Raw genomic sequence first — 23,733 nt, 5'->3', positions numbered from 1 at the left:
CTGCTAACCTCTCTCTCTCTCTCTCTTTATCTCTCTCTTCAAGTATTACTAAACTCCTCACAGTCTTTCCTTCCTCTCTCTCTCTTCTTTCCTGGTTTTTCTTCAGGACTTGTGGGGTACAGTGGAATTGTCAAATTTGCTTAGGAAGTTTCCTAGATCTTGAAGTGACCCGGAAGTATTTGTTTAGCAGCCATGTTAAGAGTTGTTTGGATTCTCTAAATGCATAGGAAAGGAGCCTCAATGCTTCTTTTCCTATGTCCTTTAGCATAGGGTACACTGGACTTTCCTATGTGAAAGGAAAGGAGAAACAGACATCCCCCAATTCATTGCTGCAGCGATATTTAACATGACGCACCATGCACAAACGTAAACGATTCAATCCGAAGTAGAAGATGAAGAAGAGGAAGAGTATGAATATGACCCAGAAGGGACGCACTTCATCATGTAAGTTACCGTTGCATATGAAGCATTTACATTTGATGTTACACAGTGGTAAAACACACTGAGAAATGATGGATGGAGCCGCTGCGATTTTTTTATGTGGTCCATCTTCGGAAATTTGCTGTTTCACCACGGCAAACGCACGTCAATAACATCCGCCGACGCATAATGACGTAGAATAGTGAAAGTGGAGTCGGATTCTCTGAGCACCGCTGTCGCCTTTTCCTAAGTCCTATGAGTCCTCGTCGACACCTTTCCTTGACCTCATGGCGTTTTCCACTGAGGTCAACGAATAGTAGATAGGAACAGACGATAGTAAGGACAGTCCGAATCCACCCGTGGGTGGCATCTGTCAGTCTGAGGGCTCTCCAAGGGGACAATACTTCTCTTTCTCTACACTGATGATTATTAAAGGCTTCGTTAACCTGCCCTCACACTGGGCACAATGAAAGCCACCTTTACAATGTGTGTGTGTGTGTGTGAGACAGAATAATAACCAGATCTAATGACACATGGCAAATTATTCATGCAAATTATCCCTGCGATTCCAGAAAAGCTGTAACATTTACATATGAATTACTGTGGGTTTTCCTTGTCTTTATCACCAAGTGATTCGACACAGCAGATTTTTGAACACCTGCTTCACTCAAGCCGTTTCCGGGCCTTGTGGGAAACATAGTGTTTCCTTAAAAAAGTATTTTTCCTGGTTATTATCTTTTCATTCTTATTTTATGTTTAGGTGGCAAATACTTTTAATCTCAACAGTCTCACAAAATTACAAATACAGTTATGAAGAGATCTGCCTCCAGATGACAGTATAACTGTTATTCATCTAAATCTTCATCTTCGAAAATCGGTCCACTGACTCTTCGTGGAAGTCGTCAGGCTGCTTTGAGCTCAACATTTATTTCATTTATTACATCTGTTAACAAAGACAATTATTGGTAGAAAAAATATCCTCTGCCCCATAGTGAGCGGCTAAATGTATCTATCTGCTTTATCTGAAATCTAAACAAAGTAACAACTGGCCAGGTCATTGAAAAGTCAAGCTAGATCATTTACCACCAGAGATTAGGGTTTGGTTCGACATCATTTTGTCATATCTGAACCAGTATCAAATCTGCTTATCAAATTCTTTCACATTCTTCAACAAATCTTAGGCTACGTCCACACTGATATGTTTTAGTATTAGAGTGCATCACCTTTGCTACTTTCACACCTGGTGTCAACACTATTTTCGATTTTTTAAGCACTTTAAATTGAGACGTTTGGAAACGCTGCAGGCCTTGTTTTAGTTTGAAAACTCTGGGATGCATTTTAGTTAGTTATTAGTTATCAGCCTTTGTTGGCTCAGAAGGCAGAAACAATATTTTTTTAAAGTGATATGATTAATGTCCATAGGTGAGACCTGAAAATTAGATTTTAAAAAAGCAGAATGAAAAGTTTAAATCTAACTGTTTGAAATAACAGATAGAGTCTGCTCACTTTCACTGCGTTATCTTCACAAGCTATACGTGCCCCAAATATTGGCGGCCCTGTTTTGGCCGGCGGCTATAATTCACCTATTGTACCTTTTCTTGACCTCTTACCTCTTTGTTAAAACAAGGAGAGATAACACAAGAATGGTTCAGATGCAAAAAATAACCTGTTAACCAAACCCAAGCCTACCAATGATTTCCATTATCTATTAAATCTCAAACAAGTCAAATGCTAAATATTTAAGGTTTGTAATTGTTTTAGGCTTCTATGCTCTTCCCTGATTGACTAATATTTGAACATAAAATATAATTAGAACATTATAGTCAAGCGAGAAACCTCTTCATCATGCCCGTTTGTCAGGTCAAACTGAAAAATAAAAAAAGGTCTGGGGAACTGTGGTGCCATTTCACTATTTTCTGACATTTTTAAGATTTAGATTAACAGGAGCAAAAAGCCAAACTATTAATGAATGATGAAAATACTGGTTAGGTGTGGCTCTTTCTGAGATGCCTGAAATTCTCCACAAACGAAGCTCATTAACATTTGGCTCCTCAGGGATGCGATGTAATCAAAACCATTCTCGTCTGCGAGAGGGGGATCACTTCCACAACATTATAGCTTCAGGGAATCACCTCTGAGCGGTTACCCTGCTCAGAGGTGATTCTACGTCTGTGAATATGAGCGAAAGGCTTTTCTTTATTTTTTTAAGAAACCTAAGGGATTTTATTTCCTCTAATTAACGATTTGATAAAACTAAACATCTCTTGTGACTTAAAAGACTGACTGCTTGATTTAGGGATGGCGCAGGGATGAAATGAATACCGTTTTTTACGGTAAACCACGGTGAAATTCCCGACGGTTAGTTCAACTATTTCCAATTAAAACCGCAGTTGATTACCACAGAAGTTTCCCCCATTTAATACTGTCCAGCTCAGTGAGCAACAGTCTCCCAGATGCAGGCGCAACTGCAACGTGGGTTTGTTGTGGACCCGAATCGCGCTCGGGAGCAGTTCTTTTTATTTGGCAGAGAGAATCAGTCAGTCATTAGAACCATCCAGACGCAAATATACAATACATAGAAATAAAAAAATTTAATGGAAATGGCCATATGTTTTGTTTGTGCTGCCCACTAAAGTCTCTTCTCCTCGCGCCTGCATCTACCTGCCCTGCGGCTTTGGCTTCGGTTTCACATACATTACGGTCGGTCTGTAACTTAACCAACCCGAAATCAGAGGAAGACAGCGGGAGTGCTCATGTCAAAGGAGGAGAAGGAAGGAAGCGGTTAGGAAACGGCAGCAAACGGAACACACAGGGCAAAGACACTGCCACATGAAGTTAAACTTCACCGGGATAAAAACGCCAGATCATTCAGCAGCACAGACACCAGCCGCTCTTACGTTGGCTTCTCCGCCACCGTGTTTGTCTCCCATCACAATTGCGGAGCAGCGGGAGGGCGGTTTAAACTCACGTTTCATTTTACAACATTGAAGTGGTATCGTATGTGTTTTATTTAGGCTATTTCGATGTAATTTTGTTTGACAAAGTTTTAAGATTAATTTATTCATAAGTTAAATGTAGCTAACCACATAGTTGGATAACGTTGGCCATGAAAAGAAATGCACAAACCAAAAATATTACATTACATTTATTTAGCAGACGTTTTTGTCCAAAGCGACAAGCAATAATTGCATTCAACCATGAAGATATTACCCAAAAGTGCAAGAATCAATAAAGTACATATGTACATTTGTCATATAGGCAGAAACAGCTTAAAGTTCTCATTTTAGGTTGTTTGTTTGTTTTTGTTTCTTTTTTTTTGGGGGGGGGGGGTTTGGGGGGGGGGGCATTTATGGTAACAATATTGAAGCATATTGTACACATACTATGCAAAGCATACATTGTGCACTATGGGATGCAGGGCAGACGAAGACAGATAGTTCAGAGGGGTAAGAAAAGGTAAGGTACTCTGACATCGATATATTTTGGCTCCTGAAAATTTCATTTGGCTCCTAAACCCAAAGTTTTTAGGAGGCAGTGGCTCCTAGATAACTTTTTAGATAGTAGAAGTTTAGAAGTTATAGATTTTTTAGGTAACTTTTTTTGTCTGGAGCCCTGAAATGTACCTGCACACCTAATCAGGGCTCTCTAAAGCTTTTGTTCACACTGTTTCGACCCAACACACATTCTACTCATACAAAGGATATTTTTGGTTTCCAGCGCCAACCCGACAGCCAGCAGAGGTTTTGTGGCTGTGCACGTGACTATCTCCGCCTATCTCACAAAATTCATTGTCTCATCTCGGGCACGTGTCTTGATAAAGAGCAGTCAGTTAGTCAGGGTGAAGGCCTAGTCTGACATTTAAAGGGCAACTTAACCATCACTTTTCAATTGAACACACCCCATTCACATATTCAGCAATGCATTTAAATCCAGGGACTGATCTTGCAGCTCCAGACAAGTTATGTATGCAACTACACTTCTATGAGTTCTGAGTGACCAAAAGAGAGATCAAGAGGAATGAAATCCTTCATTCTGTGTAATGTTTAATCAGCTGTCTCTGTATTTTGGTCGGGGGATTTGACGTCAACATCACAGATTTGTAGATTTTTTAATTTTTTTTTACCTCCTCCAAAGAGGTTATGTCTTCACAACAGGATTACAGAAGAACTACTCAACAGATGTCCACAGAACTTGGTGGAAGGATGGGATATGGGCCAAGAAAGAACCCATAACATTTTGGCGCAGATCCACAAATTTTCTATTACTTCATTTAAAATTGTGAGATATGGTGTTTATTTACATTTTCATCGATTTCCCAGGGAATAATTCATTGATCTTGATAAGAATATTTCTGACTAATTTAGGGGACTGATATCTATGAGTATGTGCAATGTGGTGCAGCTTGACTTAATTTAAGGGAACTGTTAGGTCTTGGTGCAGGTATGCGCTCCACTGAGTGCCATTCTAATCTTTTAATATAATTTTGCTCCAGATGACATTCGGTCAATTCTGACGGGGAAAAAAATGGTGGTAAGAACTACCATGGCAATAAACAATACAGAATCTCAATTGATATCAACAGTGACTGTAAATAAAGTTGTAAACTCAAAACAGTGTTGTTCTTTAATAGCATCTGACATTTATATTTAAAAGACATTTGCAGAGGTTTTTACTGGATAGAGCAATAAAACAGAAAAATTATATCCTGCTTTACATAACCTGAAGTGTCTGAAAAACACTCTTATCTGTTTTTTTAACAGAGGCTTTTATCTTGGTTCACTATAAAAGGGGTTAAAACACCACATATTTTTATAGAACTACATTAGACTGAGAGCGACAGCATCAGACTGTAACAGGAAGCTTTCAGAATCACAGAGCTCTCTGGCAGCCCCTCACCTACACACCAGACGCATAAAACACAAACACAGCACTTGGAAGATGAATAATGACTACATGTGGCCCACACAGCAGACCAGAGGGCCAGGCACAGTGTTTCTGTGGGTGTTACAAATAACAACCACACAATCTAGTTAGGATTTCAAACAAAATATTCTCCGAGGGTGCGACCTCTCCGTCATGCCAGGCACAGTGTTTACAGTGGAAAAATGAGGCGGTGTGAAAAGGTGAGCTGGGCAATGTCAGGGAACGCGTCGCTAATGAAACTTTGTCTGTTAAGAGGTCGAGACACAACAGTTGTGCAGACTGTGCAGACTGTGCCGCCAGTCCCGGCACCCCCTCCCACCCCCTCCCACCCCCCAAATAGAAATAACGGCCCACACTTTCAAGAGCCCTCAAATCATCCCAGACGGTTTCCTCTGGGCTCCCCGAACAGGCGTTGCATCGCATGTGGGGCGCAGGCCAAGGGCAGGCTGCGCTCTGTGCCCGGTAAATGGGCCATGCTGCAGGCAGATATTGTAGAGAAAACTGCTGAGTACACAGTTTATTTGAATCCTGGCAGCGCAGGAGTGCAATACGAGTTTGGAGGGGGGGTTTTAACTTTCGGATGTCACGTCTGAGATTGAGTGAGTGTGAGATAACTGACAAGGAGATTGATTGGGAAGCGTGCAGAATAGGGATGTACATAATTAAATGTTTAACCGTTAACCAACAATAAGTATTTCGACTAATTAATATCAGTTAAACACTTAGAATAATTAAATCCGATAAATCGCTTCCTGAGGCTAGCCACTCTGGCAAGGCATTATCTCTGCATTCCTAGGACATGAGATAACATAAGATCACGGCATAATGATAAGTATCAGTAACAGTAAGTGTAGTTAACATTCTTCTTTGTTTAAGGGTAGAAAATCCTACAGTTGCATTAACCAAACCGGTGACTATGGATGACACCATGACATCATGGATCATGAGGTAGCTAGATTAATCCACCACATGATCTACTGTAACAGGTCATAACATAATGTCATGTCACACCATCACACAAGATTTTGGCAAAGCACCTAAATTGAATATACAGAAAATAACTATGGTAAGAGTTGTCTGCAGTTTTGAAGACATACGGGACATTAAAGATATTTGGTTAGTCCAGATTGAAATGCAGAAAATGAACCAGGCAGAAAATGTGTCACACAGACAAGAATTCCAGCTGTCGCAGATGATGAGCTCAGAAAGACTGTGTGAAAATGTTGTTAACGGTCAGAGAAAATAATGATGTGAGAGGACTCTTGAACAGTGAGCTGACAATCAACCCAACAGAAACTCTATTAACTCTCTTACATTGGCTGCTGTTATGGAGGGTGAGCAAATTACACACCCACCATTAGTCCTGTTTTATTTATATATAATTCTATATAATTTTGTACAGTGGACAGTGTGGTCACTCACAGAAATGGGACGGACTTCGGAACATCGCAGTCACTTTATTACTCACTTCAATGAGACAAGAATTTCTGACAGATTCTAAAACTTTGTAGTTGTAGCTGCAGACTTTGTTTTACTAAATAACATTTTTGTAAGCAACATAGTTTTTAGCAAAGATCAACAAGATATTTACCAAGCTTGAACAAAAATATTAAAAGTCAAAGTAAATACTAATACGTTCCAGGCAGACCTGGTAGATATGTTGGCATAGTCTTTGGAAAACAATAGGGATGCATTATTTGTTGATGTATACATGTGAAACTTAAGAGCATAAGATACATGGGGTAAACTGTCCTACTTCATGCTGCTCTGATAATTTAGTTTTACAGTCTTACATGATGGCTATCTCTTTTGTATGAATTAGACACACTGTTTTGTTATAAACGGATGCCTGTTCAAACCACAAACCCAATTAACCCCTCAAAAGGTTTCCTCATCCATTGTGTCGCTCACTATGAGACCTATTATGTAGATTCCTGTAAACCTAGGAACTCCTGATGCCACACAAACACACTTATTCACACACATGTATGCGCACATGACCTCTCGTAAACTGTTTGTGTTACGTGGTAATTTATAAACCAGTACATTAGTTTCTCTGTGACAGTTTATGCTCTGGTATTCAGATGTTCAGAGTCTGTGTTGAGAAATAAGCTATTGGTGGCAGATGGCTGATGTGATGGTTGATGACTGTGGTTCTGCTGACTATTGCAAATTATTCCCCGGGTTTAATGGCACAGAATGCTTTCCTGACATCTGCATTGTGCTTTTGGAGGGTATTTCTGAGCAGGCAGCTGGAACAGAATGTTAAGGCATTAGCATAGGGTAGACTGGACTTTCCTAAATTGTGAGCCCACTGTTGTCTAAGGCAGCTGTCGCTCAGGAGGTAGAGTCGGTCGTCCACTTACCCGAAGGTCGGTGGTTCGATCCCAGCTTCCCCTAGTCTGCATACCGATGTGTCCTTTGGAAATCCACTTAACCCTGAATTCTCTCTGAGGGCTCTTCTGACAGTGTATTAATGTGACAGAAAAAAGCGTGCTGCAAATAGCAGCATTGTATGAATGTGTGTGGATGGTTGAATTTGACTTGTACTATTAAGCGTATGATTGATCATAAGACTAGAAAAGCGCTATACTTATGACATGAAATCTCATTTTTTAACACAAATGATGTTCTCATTTACATTTATTTGCAGTTTTCTACTGTTAAGATCACTGCTTATTTACAAGTTAGGCTTTTAGTGTGAAACATTGGATCAGGAAGAGCAAAGTATTTTTCGTTAACAAAGTATTGGTCTATTTTTTACTAATATTGAGTGAAAAATCAGATTTTTACTCTAAATGCCAGAAGTCACATTGTTTCCTCCCTTGGCTATAAGCATCTCACTGGAGCTGAAGAGAAAAGGAAATTGCAGCTGAAGTTACAACCATTTTTATGATTGATCACGTCAATTGTTTTTTACAATCATTTAGTCAATGAAATTTGAGAAAATTTAGGAAAACTGACCATCACAAAGACAATGTCCTTAACTATTTTCTCTGATGAACCCAAAGATATTCAAGTTACAATGATTCAGAAACAGAGAAAAGCAGCAAACCCTCATGTTTTTTTAAGCTGGAACAGGAAATGTCAAATGTTATTTATATATGGTAATACATTATTAATAAAACCGTATACAGGGCATGCTCCCAATGACGGGGCCCCTCTCTGGGATCTGGCTGCAGGGATTCTGGCTCTACAGAATTGTTTCAGGTGCAGGAGGACCATGGCCGGATAGGCCGTGCTAAAAAAAGCAGAATCCTCCTCACACTGAACATTAGAGCCCCATCATCTTTACCATATTGCTTCATTTCGATTCGAACGACACGGCACTGCGACAGTCAGAACTGCCTCTGCATGATAAAACCCACCTCCTCAATCTCCCGCAAGACAGTGGCGAGCATGGTTTTTATCTCTGGTCCAATCCCAAATCAAGTTGAGCAGTTCAGAAGGATCCTCCGCCTCCAAACGTGGCTACAGTGTGCACGCTCTCATTGGTTTATTCATTGACAATTTTAATCTCTTCTGGCAGCATGCAACCCTGCTGTGGAAAACATGGTATCCATCAGAATGCCCTGGGAAACTGTGTTATAGCCTCAAACATGTCCGGCTCTCAACATAGAGCCCCACATTAATGATGGTTAAAACCCACCCGATGCCAGACTTAATTAGCAGAGCTGCAATCCTACCACCTGAATCATATGCCTACGCTGTTTGTTTCAAAACCTCCGATGAATACAGTTTCTTCTATCCCTGTGATACAGGTACAAAGGCCTATGAAATTGGGGGTCAAGAAAAATTCATAACATTAATATCATTCCCCATAGTACTGCAGTAAAAATGGGTCTTTTCGGTGCAAGATCAGTTTTGTTTTTAATGATTTCATTACTTCAAGCGACCTCAATTTTATGTCCTACGCCTCCTGATTTTTTTAAGTCTGCCTGGATTAAATGTTTGTGGTGTTGGTGGAGCAGTAGTTTTGGGGGTTTTTTACAACCATTTTAGAACTAGCTTTGGGGTCAGAGACATACCCCGTCCCTGTGTGTGGTTATCGTCCTCCTAGACCTAGAGGTTATGTCCTCCGCAATGTTTACTTATGACAGAATCGTTGCAATGGTGGTTTTATCATTTATATAAGATAATCCATCCGTCAGATCCTTTTGCCAGCTGTTGTCATCTGAGACAGATTATAACACAACCCACACATAACCGTGGCCATATTTTGGATCTTGTTTTGACTTATGGTGTTACATTTAAATTGACCTTTATCTAACTAAACACTTGTTCTGCATTTGACAGTGTCCTCAAGAGTGAGTGAGTAAATCAATACTAGATGGTGCTCTCTCGCATCCCTAATGAAGATCAACACTCTCTTCCATTTCTCTTCCAGTAAAATGATAACCACTGCATTAGATGTTGCTCATCTGGTGCATTTTAACTCTCAGTACCTCTGCCTCAGACGATGCAAAGTGAAGCATAGTATGAGCTTTTTAAAAAAGACAATGCAGGAGAGTAGAGTGAAGGTGGACAAAGACAAAGCTCCAGGTGTATTACCAGCAAACAAAGGACCTGATCACCTCCTACAATGACAAAGTTATTTCTCTGTTTTTAATTAAGTCTAATAAGCACAGTCCCAGGGTTCATTTTACTACTATTGATCATTCTTACAAATTCGGTCAGATTTTATGTGGATCCACTCCCAATTAATGTTTATGTCATTGATAAGGTAATAAATGAGATGAGATCAAACACAAAGGTTCCCACTTCTCTTATGGATGGCCCTTGTCTCTGCGATGCTTCTCAAATCTCCCAAAGCAAAAAGTACGTCCCACCTCAAACTCCCATCTAGTCCTGTGGATATTATGCTTCCCCAGATTCATCCACTGGATTTAAGATGACATCAACCCCTGGTTGCTCACTATAATTAATCTGTCACTATTCTCTGGTATTGTCGCAGAACATCATAAAACCACTAAGCTGCCCTTTATCACTAGACCCAATATAAGGTCAGTGGTTTTACAATTCGTGGAGGCGATGATACATAGCAAACCATACATATGAAAAAATCGAGTCAAGTTTCAGAAAATACCATAGCACTGAGATCACACAGTATTCCCATATGTAGATCACAACACTGGATTTGTTTATCTGGGACAAACTATTTTTTTATTCTTATTGGTCACCCCCCTCATTCAAATTGTACATTTTGGGATCAAATGTTTTTTCTTTACATATGCTCCCACTGGGTGAAACAAATTCATAGGTATGTCTTTCACTACCATTTTTATGCTGATGACACACAGATATATGTCCCAATAAAGCATAGTAAGATCATTATCATTGGCACTGACACTACAAACTGTATATAGATTTAAAATCCTTAACTGGGCCCCTATCTGAAATCTCTAGGTCAGAAATCTAGGATGTCTTATCTGGTACCAGCAGTGACAATTCTGCTTCCATCATTTAGGGAACATTGCTAAAAACTCCCATCGGAGACACAGAAATCATCACAGTTGCTTTGATTTCCGCTTGTTTAGATTACTGTAATGGTCTCATAACTGACATCTACACAAACCAATTCATAGACTACATTCGTTAGACCACAAACAAAAACCAAGAAAAGACTCATATTAATTGTCTTTTAATTTCTCTTCACTGATACCAGTTTATCACACAATTGATTTTACAATTCTAGTACTTTATGGCCTTTACCCAGACTTTTTCTGAAGTTCTTTCCCCTGATCAACCTACAAACATCTGAGGTCCTCACACAGGAACTTAGTGGTAGCTCCCAGATCAGGATGTAAGACAGAGCTTTTGCTGTTGTTGCAGCAGCACAACTTCAAACTTGCAAAATCTGAATCTTTGTTTCAAATCGCTTCTTAAAAACATTTCTTTCAAAAGGCTTTGGAATCATTTCTTTTAAATATTTCATTAATTTTTACATTTCTATTTTTTCTTATTATCTTTAGTGTTTTGCTTCTGAAGATGTTTTTTTCTTTACATTACTCCGTTGAGGAATTTGTCTGCATGCGTTTGTTTCGCCGTGTTATCCTTGTGAAGCACTACGATACATTCGATATTAATCAACTGTGTTATCATGTTCAACTATTAACCGTTGGTCAGGACTGTTGATTTATTTGGATTTGATTGACTTATCAGTTAGTAAAGCACCCGTGTCTTCACTTAAGAAAAGCATAACATGCTAAGGTGCCCACGTCCACTTGCCCAGTCGTTCTTGAGCAAATGACTGACGGCCTGCTCTGTAGTAGTAGTGTAACCTCTGACCTCCCAGTGAGGTGAGGCAAGAGAGACGACTCTGTCAAAACATGCCCACAGGAGCCGCTTTCATAAAAAATACAGATCACTGTATAAGAACCGTTGCCATTTTATGGACCTCTGCCACTGACCACAGTTGAACACCGAACATTACAAAGTTGTTCTGTTGTGTGAACTACATTTCTCCCAGTGAAAACTTGACCTTGTGATTAGGGTTTACACACACACACACACACACACACACACACACACACACACACACACACACACACAGATAACTGCATTAACTCGAAGCGTCGTTTTTTTGAATGGGGGTGATTGTTCAGAGATTTTGCCTCGGGGAGGCTCAGTCAGACCCACATGACTGGACAGACTGATGCATCTTCATACCAGCGACTATCGCACGTCCCTGCCTGCATCTCTGGCTGCCTCACAGAAGGAAGATGCTGGGTACAGTCAATGATTTTCATTTTTTTTTTCTTCATTTAGAGCTCATCCCCTCTCCTCCCCATTTCTCTCCTCACCCCAACCGGTCGAGACAGACGACCGGCCCCAACTGAGTCCGGCTCTGTCAGAGACTTTTTTTCTCTCCACCGTCGCCAAGTGCTTTGCTCATTGTGGGGTTTTCTCTGTAATATTGTAACACTGACCTGTGTACTAACTATGTGAACTATGTAAAGTGCCTTGAGCACAATGTATGTTGTGATATGGCGCTATACAAATAAAAATTGAATTGAATTGAATTGAATCTCTTTGCCTCAAATAAAAACTTTCTGCCAGAAGCTCCGAGCTGGGACAGCCCATAAACAGTGAACAATCAGTTAAATGAGATGTGTACATTGCTCAAAAAAACAAAAAAAACAAAAACAAAACTGTGGCATAACTGTAATAACTGTGTGCTGCTCTACTGTACCAGAGGGAACTCTGCCTTTTATGGACAAGACCCACAGAGAGCGGGGCTCCGTCTCAAACTACTAGAACATCAATACTACAGTTAATTGATTAATCGGCAGGGGGGGGGAGGGGGGAAACTCACTCATCTTCTGATCTTTGGCAAAATGAAAAACCTTTACCAAAGATTGACCTATGGACAGACGCTCACCCGTCACCCGATTGGGAGAAGACTCACAGTGAAGTGCTCTGGAAGAACTCTTTGGAAAACATTCGAATCTTTGTTTTCGGTATAAGTAATAAATAAATAAGGTGAAAGTAATAAAGTGAAAGTCAAGGATGTCAACTTTTTCAAACCTTTCACTTTGTTTACCGCCTCTCGCACCAACCGCCTGTTCATGGGGGGGGGGGGGGGGGGGGGGGTATCACAGTGTCATTCAGGGTTAGGGGTTAGATGGAGAAACCCCGCGTTTGCTTCGAATTCGACGCGTCATTGAATTTGCCTCTTCTTCTTCTTCCTCTCTTTTTTTTTTTGTTGTTGTTAAAGAATGTGGCTCGCGCATCCTCTTCTCGTCGCCGCGGAGAGAAAAGTTTGGCTTCTGGTCGCAGCGACACATTCAACAACCGGACTGCTGACTGACAGTGCGCGACATATTTCTACAGTTTGCCTCTTCTCCATCGGGCGCGTGTGCGTGTGCGCGTGCGTGCGTGTGTCGGAACGCAACCGGTCGACAGTCAGAGAAGTTGTGCAGCGCGTGTCGCCGCCGCCTTTACCTTCGCGCCCGGGCCGTCCGCCGGCTCTCTCCGCGGAGCCGCTCAGCAGCAGGAGGGAGAGGAAAAGCAGCAGACGTCCGCATTTCGCCGGTGATGTGTGGGCATTTTTTTTCTGCCTGTGTTTACTGTACATCCCTGTGACCCTCGGTGCCGCCGACTCGTCCTCCCCTTTCCTCGCCGTTGTTCAACTCTGCCTCCCCGCTCCGACTCCGCCGGCCGTCCAGCTGCGGGAGAGTGGAGCACACCACTTCCGGCCTGCGCCGTCAAAATAAAAGTGTCGTGCGCCCGCGCGCACAAAGAGATGACTTTCCTATCTATTCCTATCTACTATTCATATCTACTATTCCTGTCTACTATTCATATCTACTATTCCTATCTACTATTCCTGTTTACTATTCCTGTCTGCTATTCATATCTACTATTCCTGTCTACTATTCCTATCTACTATTCATATCTACTATTCCTGTCTACTATTCCTATCTACTATTCCTGTCTACTATTCCTGTCTATTCCTATCTACTATTCCTATCTACTATTCCTGTTTACTATTCCTGTTTACTATTCCTATCTACTATTCCTGTTTACTATTCCTATCTACTATCCCTTTCTACTATTCCTGTCTATTCCTATCTACTATTCCTTTTTACTATTCCTTTTTACTATTCATATCTACTATTCATATCTACTATTCCTGTCTACTATTCCTGTCTACTATTCCTGTCTACTATTCCTTTTGACTATTCCTATCTACTATTCCTGTCTACTATTCCTATCTACTATTCCTGTCTACTATTCCTATCTACTATTCCTGTCTACTATTCCTTTTTACTATTCCTGTCTACTATTCCTATCTACTATTCCTATCTACTATTCCTGTCTACTATTCCTATCTACTATTCCTGTCTACTATTCCTGTCTACTATTCCTGTCTACTATTCCTATCTACTATTCCTGTCTACTATTCCTGTCTATTCCTATCTACTATTCCTATCTACTATTCCTTTTTACTATTCCTATCTACTATTCCTATCTACTATTCCTTTTTACTATTCCTATCTACTATTCCTTTTTGCTATTCCTATCTACTATTCCTGTCTATTCCTATCTACTATTCCTATCTACTATTCCTTTCTACTATTCCTTTTTGCTATTCCTATCTACTATTCCTATCTACTATTCCTATCTACTATTCCTTTTTGCTATTCCTATCTATTCCTGTCTACTATTCCTATCTACTATTCCTATCTACTATTCCTATCTACTATTCCTTTCTACTATTCCTATCTACTATTCCTATCTACTATTCCTATCTATTATTCATATCTACTATTCCTGTCTACTATTCTTTGACCTCAGTGGAAAAAAGTCATGAGGTCGAGGAAAGTTGTCAAGGAGAACTCATAGGACTTAGGAGAGGCCAATGTACTACGTCATCGCGCCACGACGGATGTTATTGACGTGTGTCTTCCGTAGTGAAACTGCGGTTTTGATCAACATCAACCCTGAGCTGCCTGCACACACAGAGGTGGTTGACACTGCCCACAGTTTCTCTTCTTTGCGTGAAAAATCCTTATCTCATAATACTTTTTGTTTAAATTTTGTTTATTCAGTGAATGCAATGCACTTCTCATCGATCTCCTTCTAATGCATTAATTTACAAGCTGTAAACACGCTTTTTAAAAATCTATTTTGCATTGCTGCTTAGTCTTGATACTTGAAATAGTTATTCATTTAGCGGAGGCATCTTCATAAAAGTCTTTGTGTGTGTGTGTGTGTGTGTGTGAAGTCACACACACACACACACACACACACACACACACACACACACACACACCCTAGTATCCTTGTAACCTCAATGCAAAAGCCAAAGAGGGTGAACACCTGCTTCCTGGCCTATTTCTCACGAGGCGTATCAGCCTGATAACCTGCAGCTGTCGCCGGCTGCTGCGAATACTTGCTGCCAGCCACAGCTGCAGGTTATCAGCCAAAGAAACTACTGCTGATATCTACTCGCACCCTTATGCAAAATCCATAACATTTACTGAGAATATGTTATTGTCGCCGCGAAAATCGAGACCTTTATTTTGAAGTCAAATTAAACTGCCATCCGGTCATTCTATGACTCCGTTGAACTTGACGCCGCCTGGTGCGCCACAAAACAAGGCACGGATTTGTTTCGTGCGTTACTTCGATGCTTCCGTGTACTTCATCTGACTTCGCAGGTGGCAGAGTCGTGTACATATAAGTTACAGAAACGCCTTAGCCATGAAGTGCAATGTTAAAATCTTGGTCTCGTGTTTCAGAATTGATCAGAAGTAGTCAATAAGATGAATCAGATAATTTTTTTAAAAAAAAGGGCGATTACATGGACACTCATGGGGGAAATATATCTTTAAAAACAATTATGACATTCAAGCAAAAAGAAAAGTTGGTTTTAAAAGGAATATTTCAACGATTTTTGGGGGGAAAAGATTTGCTTTTGTTTATAAAGTGACATCCGTAGATTGATATCTATATTTCCACGTGTTCAGGAAGCTCGTTGCTGAGCACGAAGACTGGAAGCAGGTAGCCTGGCTCTTACTACGGATGCCTCTAAAGTTCAGTGAGATCAGTTAAAAAGACCTTAAATTCATTAAAAAAACAACAACACTTGATCTCCAATATTCAATGATGAAACTTAAAATTATTTTATCAAGAATTCAGAAACAGAGTTTGGCCTGTTGGTTTCACAGGAAACGGAGGATCATGCAGAATATACACCATTCAGCCCTGTTTCAATTCAGCGACTGCGACTACAAAAGGCTTTTCTTTTCTGTAAATGAAGCAAATGTTATAGTGTTTATAGTGTTATATTCTCTTTAATTCATATATAAACACAAAAAAAACGAACAGACACCAAAACCAACCGTATCTGCAAGCCCACATTCTAAAGGCATCAATCCACAATTCACTCTGTCTGTCTCTGTGTGTCTGAAAACCTGTCAAACGCAGCCAAACTGCCCCACGAGGCTCCTACAATTGTAGCTTTACACACAAAAGCAAAGAATGAAGACCCTACCATCAAAACTCTTCTGGAAGGTGTGTTGTGTTTGGTTTGGGGGGTGAGGGGGGGGGGGGGGGGGGGGGGGGGGGGATGTAAGTAGTGGGTGGAGGGATGTCAAGAACACAGCGCTACCCAACTCTGTTCTAATGTGTATGAATTATTTCTCATCAATCTGCATAAAGTTTGGAAAATGAGACAGAATGAATAATGCATTGCAGTGTTTTTTTGCTTGCATTTCCATTTTCATTCCATTTTCCTGTTGCCATTCGCTCACACAGAGATCCCATCGAATATAAATAGATGATTGGATGGAAGGAACTTTATTGAAACAGTAGACTGTGCACAGTGTAAAGAAATGAACCATGTTAAAAATTAGTCAATTATAATATTATTTTATTCTTGTGCAAATAGAACTCATGTGCAAATATGACTCTTATTATCCCGTGCATACATTATATCAAGTTGGCAAGTGTCCACTCCTCTGCTGCAGCCGTGTGGTTGTATCAAGCTCACTCTCACTAGATAATATCTTGTGTTGACACGATAGCTTGTGCAGATAAGATATAAGATATCAAGATGTTATCCTGGTACCCAGATGAATACTGGGAGCTCATTTAATTTGCTCTTCCAGACTCGCTCTGGATCTCCTCCATTGGGAAGTGATTTCCTCCGGCAGAAAAACTTGCCGGCCCAATCACAACCGGACAATATCATTACGAGTGTGAACAAGATATTAACTAATGCAAGCAAGATATAATGTTGTGCAAACAAGATGTACTGTATTTCTGAACCAGAAAATAATAAAATATTGTGTTCGGATTTCTGAGGCTTCAAACTACTCCTGTCTTTGCTGATATGGGTTTTCATTCAGCCTCAAACCAAATGAAGAAAAAATATAAAGTAAATAAATCAGTACAAATGACATGAAAGGAAAGGAATATTGTAAAGACAACATTCATACACCAGTTCCTAAGATAGGTGACTCACAAACACACAGTCGCTTACTCATGTATCCTGTTAGGTATCATCAAAAAATCAGAAAGACCTGGGAGCACACTGAAATATGGATTTGAAGATTAGGTGGAATTTTCAAGAAATGCTCTTTGAAAATGTTGAGAAAATAAAATATCCAACCGGATGACAAATTATTGTCGTCCGGTTTACAAGAAACTCAAACTGCAAACTGGAAAAAAAGAGGACGCTGGGTATTGAAAGGAAAATGGCAGAGGACAGCAACAGAGACAAACAATTTCACAAGATATAGAGCTCAATAAACGACGCTCCATAGATTGAATGGCGCCGCAGAATCACCCAGCTCTCATACGTTTCAGGAGCCCTTGGAAGAGAAACCATGTTTTCGTCTTGAATTGTCCTGTATATTTGGACTATACCCTTCCAGGGTCAGTTATTCGATTTATTGAACAGATTTTTGAAGAATAAGATGTTGTCGTGATAATAATCGTAAAGAAAAATTGTAAAGAATTTGTGGACGGAATACCCTAAAAGGATCAACAATGGAATTTTGATTTCTCAGAGATGATTATGTAATCTGTTGAATGATTTTAATTGTCATAGTATTGTTTTGACATGTTTTTGTTGGCCTGTGAGCTTCAGTTGACTACCACTCGGTTTCCTTTTTTACCGAGTGAGAGTTAGGAGATCTCCTCAATATGGATTCAAATACTGAGCTTTAAGCCCAAAGCTAAAATGAATATAAACATTTTGTGCGACTCCAAAATTATCGCAATTCCTCCAAACTCTTCATATCTTAGCTCTGTGCGAACTCAATCTTGAAAATGTGGCTCTCACATCAGCACATTGGCTGTACCGTCCACTGCTCTGCCATATCTGACTCAGGACAAAATGTCATCGGCAGCGTGGTCTCGTCCGGAGAGGCTGTCTGCGTCCTCCAGAGGACTCAGATCATGTCTTCATGCAACGCTTTCTCTGTAACGTGTGGGTGTCAGAGTGTGTTGGCAGGTCATTGTCTATCCTTTCCCCAGCCACAGTGTCATGCTCGCTCTCTTCGACATTGGAATTATGGCAGGGATTAAGCCCTGGCTGGGAGGAGGGGTCGCTGGATGAGACGGATTTATTCCACCTCATCTGGAACATTTCTCCCGAGCCGTTTCGACCACTTCGGTGACTCTTTAGCCTGCCAGTGTGAGAATGGACATTTCACTCTTTCACTGAGCCATGGCACAATTTGCCTGGGTTTTTTTGTTGATGCTCAGGTATGGGGGTTTTTTTGAGGGGGGGGGGGGGGGTGCCAGTCGGTACAATGAAAGGTCAAAAGCTTAAGACCCAGACACGCTGCAAATCCATCATCCCATTCACGCTGCTCAGGCCGAGAAAAACACTGTGTCAACCAAAGGGATTGGAGAGGGGGAGAAGATAAGATTCACTTGGCCTTTAAGGGTCGTAAGCCTTTTCATTCATCAATATATCTTTAGAAAGGTTGTGATTGTTTCATATTTATAGGCGAGCAGAGCTGCAGACACTCCCCTGGCACCAGGCCCACCAGGCCCAACGAAGCACCATCTCCGTGTGATTGAGCTGTTTACTACACCAACAACACTAAAACATGCCATATCATGACTTGGTGCTGCCCGTCTGTTCTGTGCAGAAAGTCTTTCTCGTTGGATCTTGCTGCACTCCGCCTGGGCATCTCCACCTCTCTGTGCGCCTTCCTGGCCGAATGCCGAATAAAATTATTACTTAAAACTTACATTATATACATCAAATGTGCAGTATAGAGGAAAAATATCGATATCAAATCTTCTGGGTTAATCTTCAAAATATTTACCAGTAACTGTGCACACTGTGCAACAGCTGATTAAAACCTATGATTACGTTTTGTTGTTAGGAAACCTCTAGTGGTCGAAGTAAGTATGACAGGAGAAGGTCAAGTAAAGTAGAATGGAGAGCAACAAACTCTTGGGAGCAATAAAGATGGACAACATCCAAAAGTGAAGCCAAAACATTTTTGATCACCCCTGGTGGATGGCTGCAGTATAGGTCATAAGCCCCGCCTCCTCTGCGTTAGTGAATGGGACATGGACCAAACTAAAAAGTACACGTGAAATAGATTTTTCTAAAAGATGGTTTCTGTCATTTGAGGTAGTTCTTACCACACTGGCATATGTTCAAGTGTTCATTTACCCAGTGAGTTTGGTTGGTTTTAATTCGTTATTAAAAACATTGTGAAAACATAATGACTGAAACTGACTCTGTCAAAGGGGCTGGGCTAGAATTTGGACACAAGATGCAGAAAACCAGACTCAAGGAGAGTTTTAATAGCTCATCAAGGGAGAGGGGATGGGTGGTGATGTCGAGCAGGCAGACGGAGAAAGAGGGGCAAGGCAGGTAGGATTGCTGAAAAAGAGAGAGAAAGAGCTGTATAAGCTTCGGGCACAACCATTAAACGAGATCAAAGTCAAAATCATGGCATTTGTTTTGCCTTTGTGGCATTTGCTTAGCTTTGTTGGTACATATTTTAGTTAAAGGAAAAAGAATGTTAAAAAAGTTTATTGGCTGCTACACAGTTTAAAATCCTCATTTCTAAAAGTGATGGGGTTTGTTATGTTCACGGTGTGAACGTCACTTCCTGTTTGCTACTTCCTGGTCTGGCATAAAAACATGGTAGACATGTAGAGCGGGCTGTGAAAAAAGCCTGGATGTCAATCATAGATTTACTAATTAAAACCTAGATATGTGCCGAAAAAGTTATTTGGGGCGAAATTTTGTCGCCTGGCACATAGACATGATTCTACCCCAGATTCGACAGTTCCACCCCTGTTGGGGTTTGAACCCTCATAACAACAGCATTCTATCACTTGATGACATAAGTAAATGACATTAGTTCGACTGATGGGTAAAAAGTGATGAAACTAGCATTACTTAAAGCTATGCGATAAAGCAACTTAATATATTTTGATAGTAATCGACCAGAAGGTTAAAAGTCATGAAAACTAATGTTACCAAAAGCTAAATAAAACGTTGCTGAATCTGACAGAGAAGCCTCTTCAAGCCAATAAAGCAGAGAACGTTCTGACTGTTACCCAACAAAAATCTGTTTTCTGAAGTCACGGCATGTAATTCTGCTACAGGGATGAGCGAAACCTTAAAAGGAATGGGAGACTGCCCTCATGAAGACGATGATGACAGAGAAAGTGTAAGCACAAATGTAGAACACATGAATTACTCAGGGGACAGCAAAGACACCTGCAGTGAGTGCAGGATTAGAAAGCTTAATCCTGGCCCACGGAGACTAATACGTCTCCCTCACCCTCCGACAGCTTCCCCCTGGAATATATCAAATTGGCAACGGGGGAATTCATGTGGTTGAGTCACACCTGAACAATTTCAAGCCTTCAGCCTATCAGCATGCGCTTGAATCTGGTGAACAGTCATCTCAGCAGTTGAGGTGGGGTAGCGGCGGTAATAGTCGAGTTTGGAGGACAAACTCTCTCAAAAGTGAAAGATGATTTAGTGTCGCCTGGGGAATTTCAGCCACATGGGCTAAACATTGAGTACAACTCATTTATTGGGAGTATACACTGAATCCTGTATTCAAGGGTTACTGAGCACGTTGCTGGAAAACTCACCTCAAGAGGTACTAACTTTGTTATTGAATATATTACGACAGTGCTGACAAAGGAGCACCAGAGTAAGTTCCCTTCTCAATCTCCCCCTCCTGGAGATGCTCTCTCTCTCTTTTTTTACTCTTTAAGTACTAAGACTTTCTCTTCCTGCGCTACAGGACAATCAGCTTCCACAATGTAAACTCTGAATCTGTAAACAGTACAACTAGGTAGCAACCAGATAACCACTGTGAAAGAGCTTGTGGAACAGGAACCTACTGGAGTCGTAGCTACCCAACATTATTACAATAAAACACCTATATACGGGTATACCTTCGCACACAAAGATGATTTGGATGAAAGAATATGATATGAATATGACAAATTAGACACCAGATACAATGTTTTTTGTAAGATAATCAAGCAAACTGTACCTGAACCTGTAAGTTTAAAAACCACTGTAACCTGGTGGATGCAACGCATACAAGAACATTAAAATATCCCTTTAACTCAGGGATGTTTGGAAGAACTGGGGAAGACAATCAAAGAACTAATAGGGTAATTGGAAAATGAAATCACAAATACATCATGTGAGTATTAGAAACCAGACAAAACATGGAGGATGATCCATGACAGACTCAGGGTCATTGATAAATGCCTTTCACATAGTGGGAAGAGTTGTTGCCTAAGAATTGTGGTTACTTGTGCTTTATACACACTCCAGCCCCCAAACAACCCCTAGCAACACTGCTGCCATAAATAAATAATGCTCTACATTCGAAATGAACATAATCTTGTTGTATAGAACATCATTTCAAGGACACTAGATTGTAGTTGGACCTATCACCCTACAGGGTGATATACAGTTGGTTAGTTAGCTTAGCTCACTGTTCTCAAGAAATATTTGGAACTAAATCTAACATTTCCTGTTATTTCTGTACCAAATATGGATTGTTTTAGAAGAGCTATCTGGACTCTTAAATGGTTCTGTACTGAATGATAACTAAGGAGGCAACTCTGCCACAAGCTACTGATATGAATTCAAGAGCTGGGGTGTGTTGCTTAGGTTTTGAATCCAGTATCCTGCATCCTGCCTTTTGTCCCTTACTCCTTATTCTGTTTATCTACTCTGCATCAGCACAACAGCAATAAAAACTTTTGAAAGTTTTTATAACTTTTTTCCATGTGCAATAAATGGCCTCCAACTTAAGTCGCATTAGAAAAAAGACATAGTTGGCAGGAACTGAATGATGAAGTCTGCCAGTGGAGTCTTCCCTATTTGAAGATATACAGTTTATAGCTGACAGTAGAGGCACAGGAGCTACTGAAATATGAGGGGCAACTTTAAGTAAATTTACATTTCTCGTCAATGTTAAAACACAACCTTCAAACGTATGCAGCATAAAGTGATGAAGAATATTCAAGTCATTAAAAAAAAAGCACAGAGGAAAAAGCACTTCAGTCACAAAAACCTTGCTCTGATCTTTCAAAACACCAGAATTCTCTCTCGTACATAGGGTTATTTTTAACCCTGTGACTCTCGCCGCCTGTGGAGTATCTATCCGTGTACAAAAAAAAAAGCACCTAAAGAGAGCAGACACAATGTACAGACCAGGGTACTTTAAACAAATGAGGATCTTATGGCCAGTAAAACAAAGAGGTGCTTGCACCAAGTCATTAGAGCAGCTCATCAAGCCTACTGGGAAAAACCCTGATCACGATTCAGTATGCCTGAGCTGGAAGGTTAGCCTGATATCATTTTCAGCGCCCAGTTCGTGCATCATGGTCACTGAGAAATTCATGCTCATCAAACCATGACCCAAACCAGCTCTGTGAAACTAAGCGTCTTGCCCAAGGACGCTTCAGCTCACTGACTGGAGGAGCCGGGGGTTGGACCGTTGGCCTTCAGGTCACCGGACGAGCCCGTCTCCATCTCCTGAGCCAAAGCCTGCCATGTGTGCGAGTGATTGAATGTGACTTGAAGTATATAAGTGCTTTGAGTTAAGACTAGAAAAGTGCTATATAAATACAGTCCATTAAGCATTTATCATTTATCATTTATCATTTATCATATTTAAACTCTGGACAGAGCCAGACTGGCTGCTTCCCCCCACTTCCACTCGTTATGCTAATCCCGGCTAAGTACGTCCTGACTCCACCTCTGTAATTCACGCACAGACCTAAGATTCATATGAATCTTCTCGAGTCACTCTCAGAAAGAAATAGCAAATAATCAAATTTCCCTGAACGTTGAACATAAACAACAGTATTAGACCAATATACTGGCAAACGTATTGTACCACTAGACTTTAGCTCGTGACAGGGTTGCCAGTTCAACACCACAAACCCAACGCTGTTATCTGAATGTGGCCTGGATAAAAGGCTCCCTTGCCACCAAATAACTTATTTATGCATGCCACATGGTTTCTCAGTGTTCCGTGTGTTTGCTTTGTTGCCTCTGAAGCGAAATCAAATGTGCCAGTGACATCCTGTGTGTCAAAGATAGAGTCAAGCGTTTCCTTCCTCTCCGCTTAATGTTATTAGCAGGCCTGTCTGGGGAGTGCGTCACACTTCTCACAGCCCCAGTTTTATCAATCGGGGATAAGCCGGCTCCCCAAATGACAGAAATTCTGCCTATAGTTTACCCCCACTTTGAAAAAACACAAGGACAAAGTTCCTCAGAGTTATTCTGAGGTATGCTGGCGAGAGAGATGTTTATTTGGATTATCACATCTCAAGAGGAAGCATGCCTCCCTCAGCCAATTTAGAGTTTGCCCCATAGGCCAGACATCTTTTTGCAGAGTGGATAAGTTAATTAAG

At 40.7% G+C, this 23,733-nt stretch overlaps 1 protein-coding gene across 1 annotated transcript in view; it reads right to left on the bottom strand.

The window, feature by feature from the left end:
• The window catches only part of adam19a (ADAM metallopeptidase domain 19a), a 160,170-nt gene extending 146,641 nt beyond the window's left edge, over positions 1-13,529 (bottom strand). The window contains exon 1 of the mRNA XM_035637076.2: positions 13,288-13,529. Coding sequence (XP_035492969.2) covers positions 13,288-13,420 — 133 coding nt within the window. The 5' untranslated portion in view covers positions 13,421-13,529. The remainder of the gene's footprint in view (positions 1-13,287) is intronic.
• Between the last annotated feature and the right edge of the window lie 10,204 nt (positions 13,530-23,733).

The sequence above is a fragment of the Scophthalmus maximus genome, chromosome 1 (genome assembly GCF_022379125.1).
Source record: "Scophthalmus maximus strain ysfricsl-2021 chromosome 1, ASM2237912v1, whole genome shotgun sequence".
Classification (NCBI taxonomy): Eukaryota; Metazoa; Chordata; class Actinopteri; order Pleuronectiformes; family Scophthalmidae; genus Scophthalmus; species Scophthalmus maximus.
This window is presented reverse-complemented; position numbering and strand designations above follow the sequence as displayed.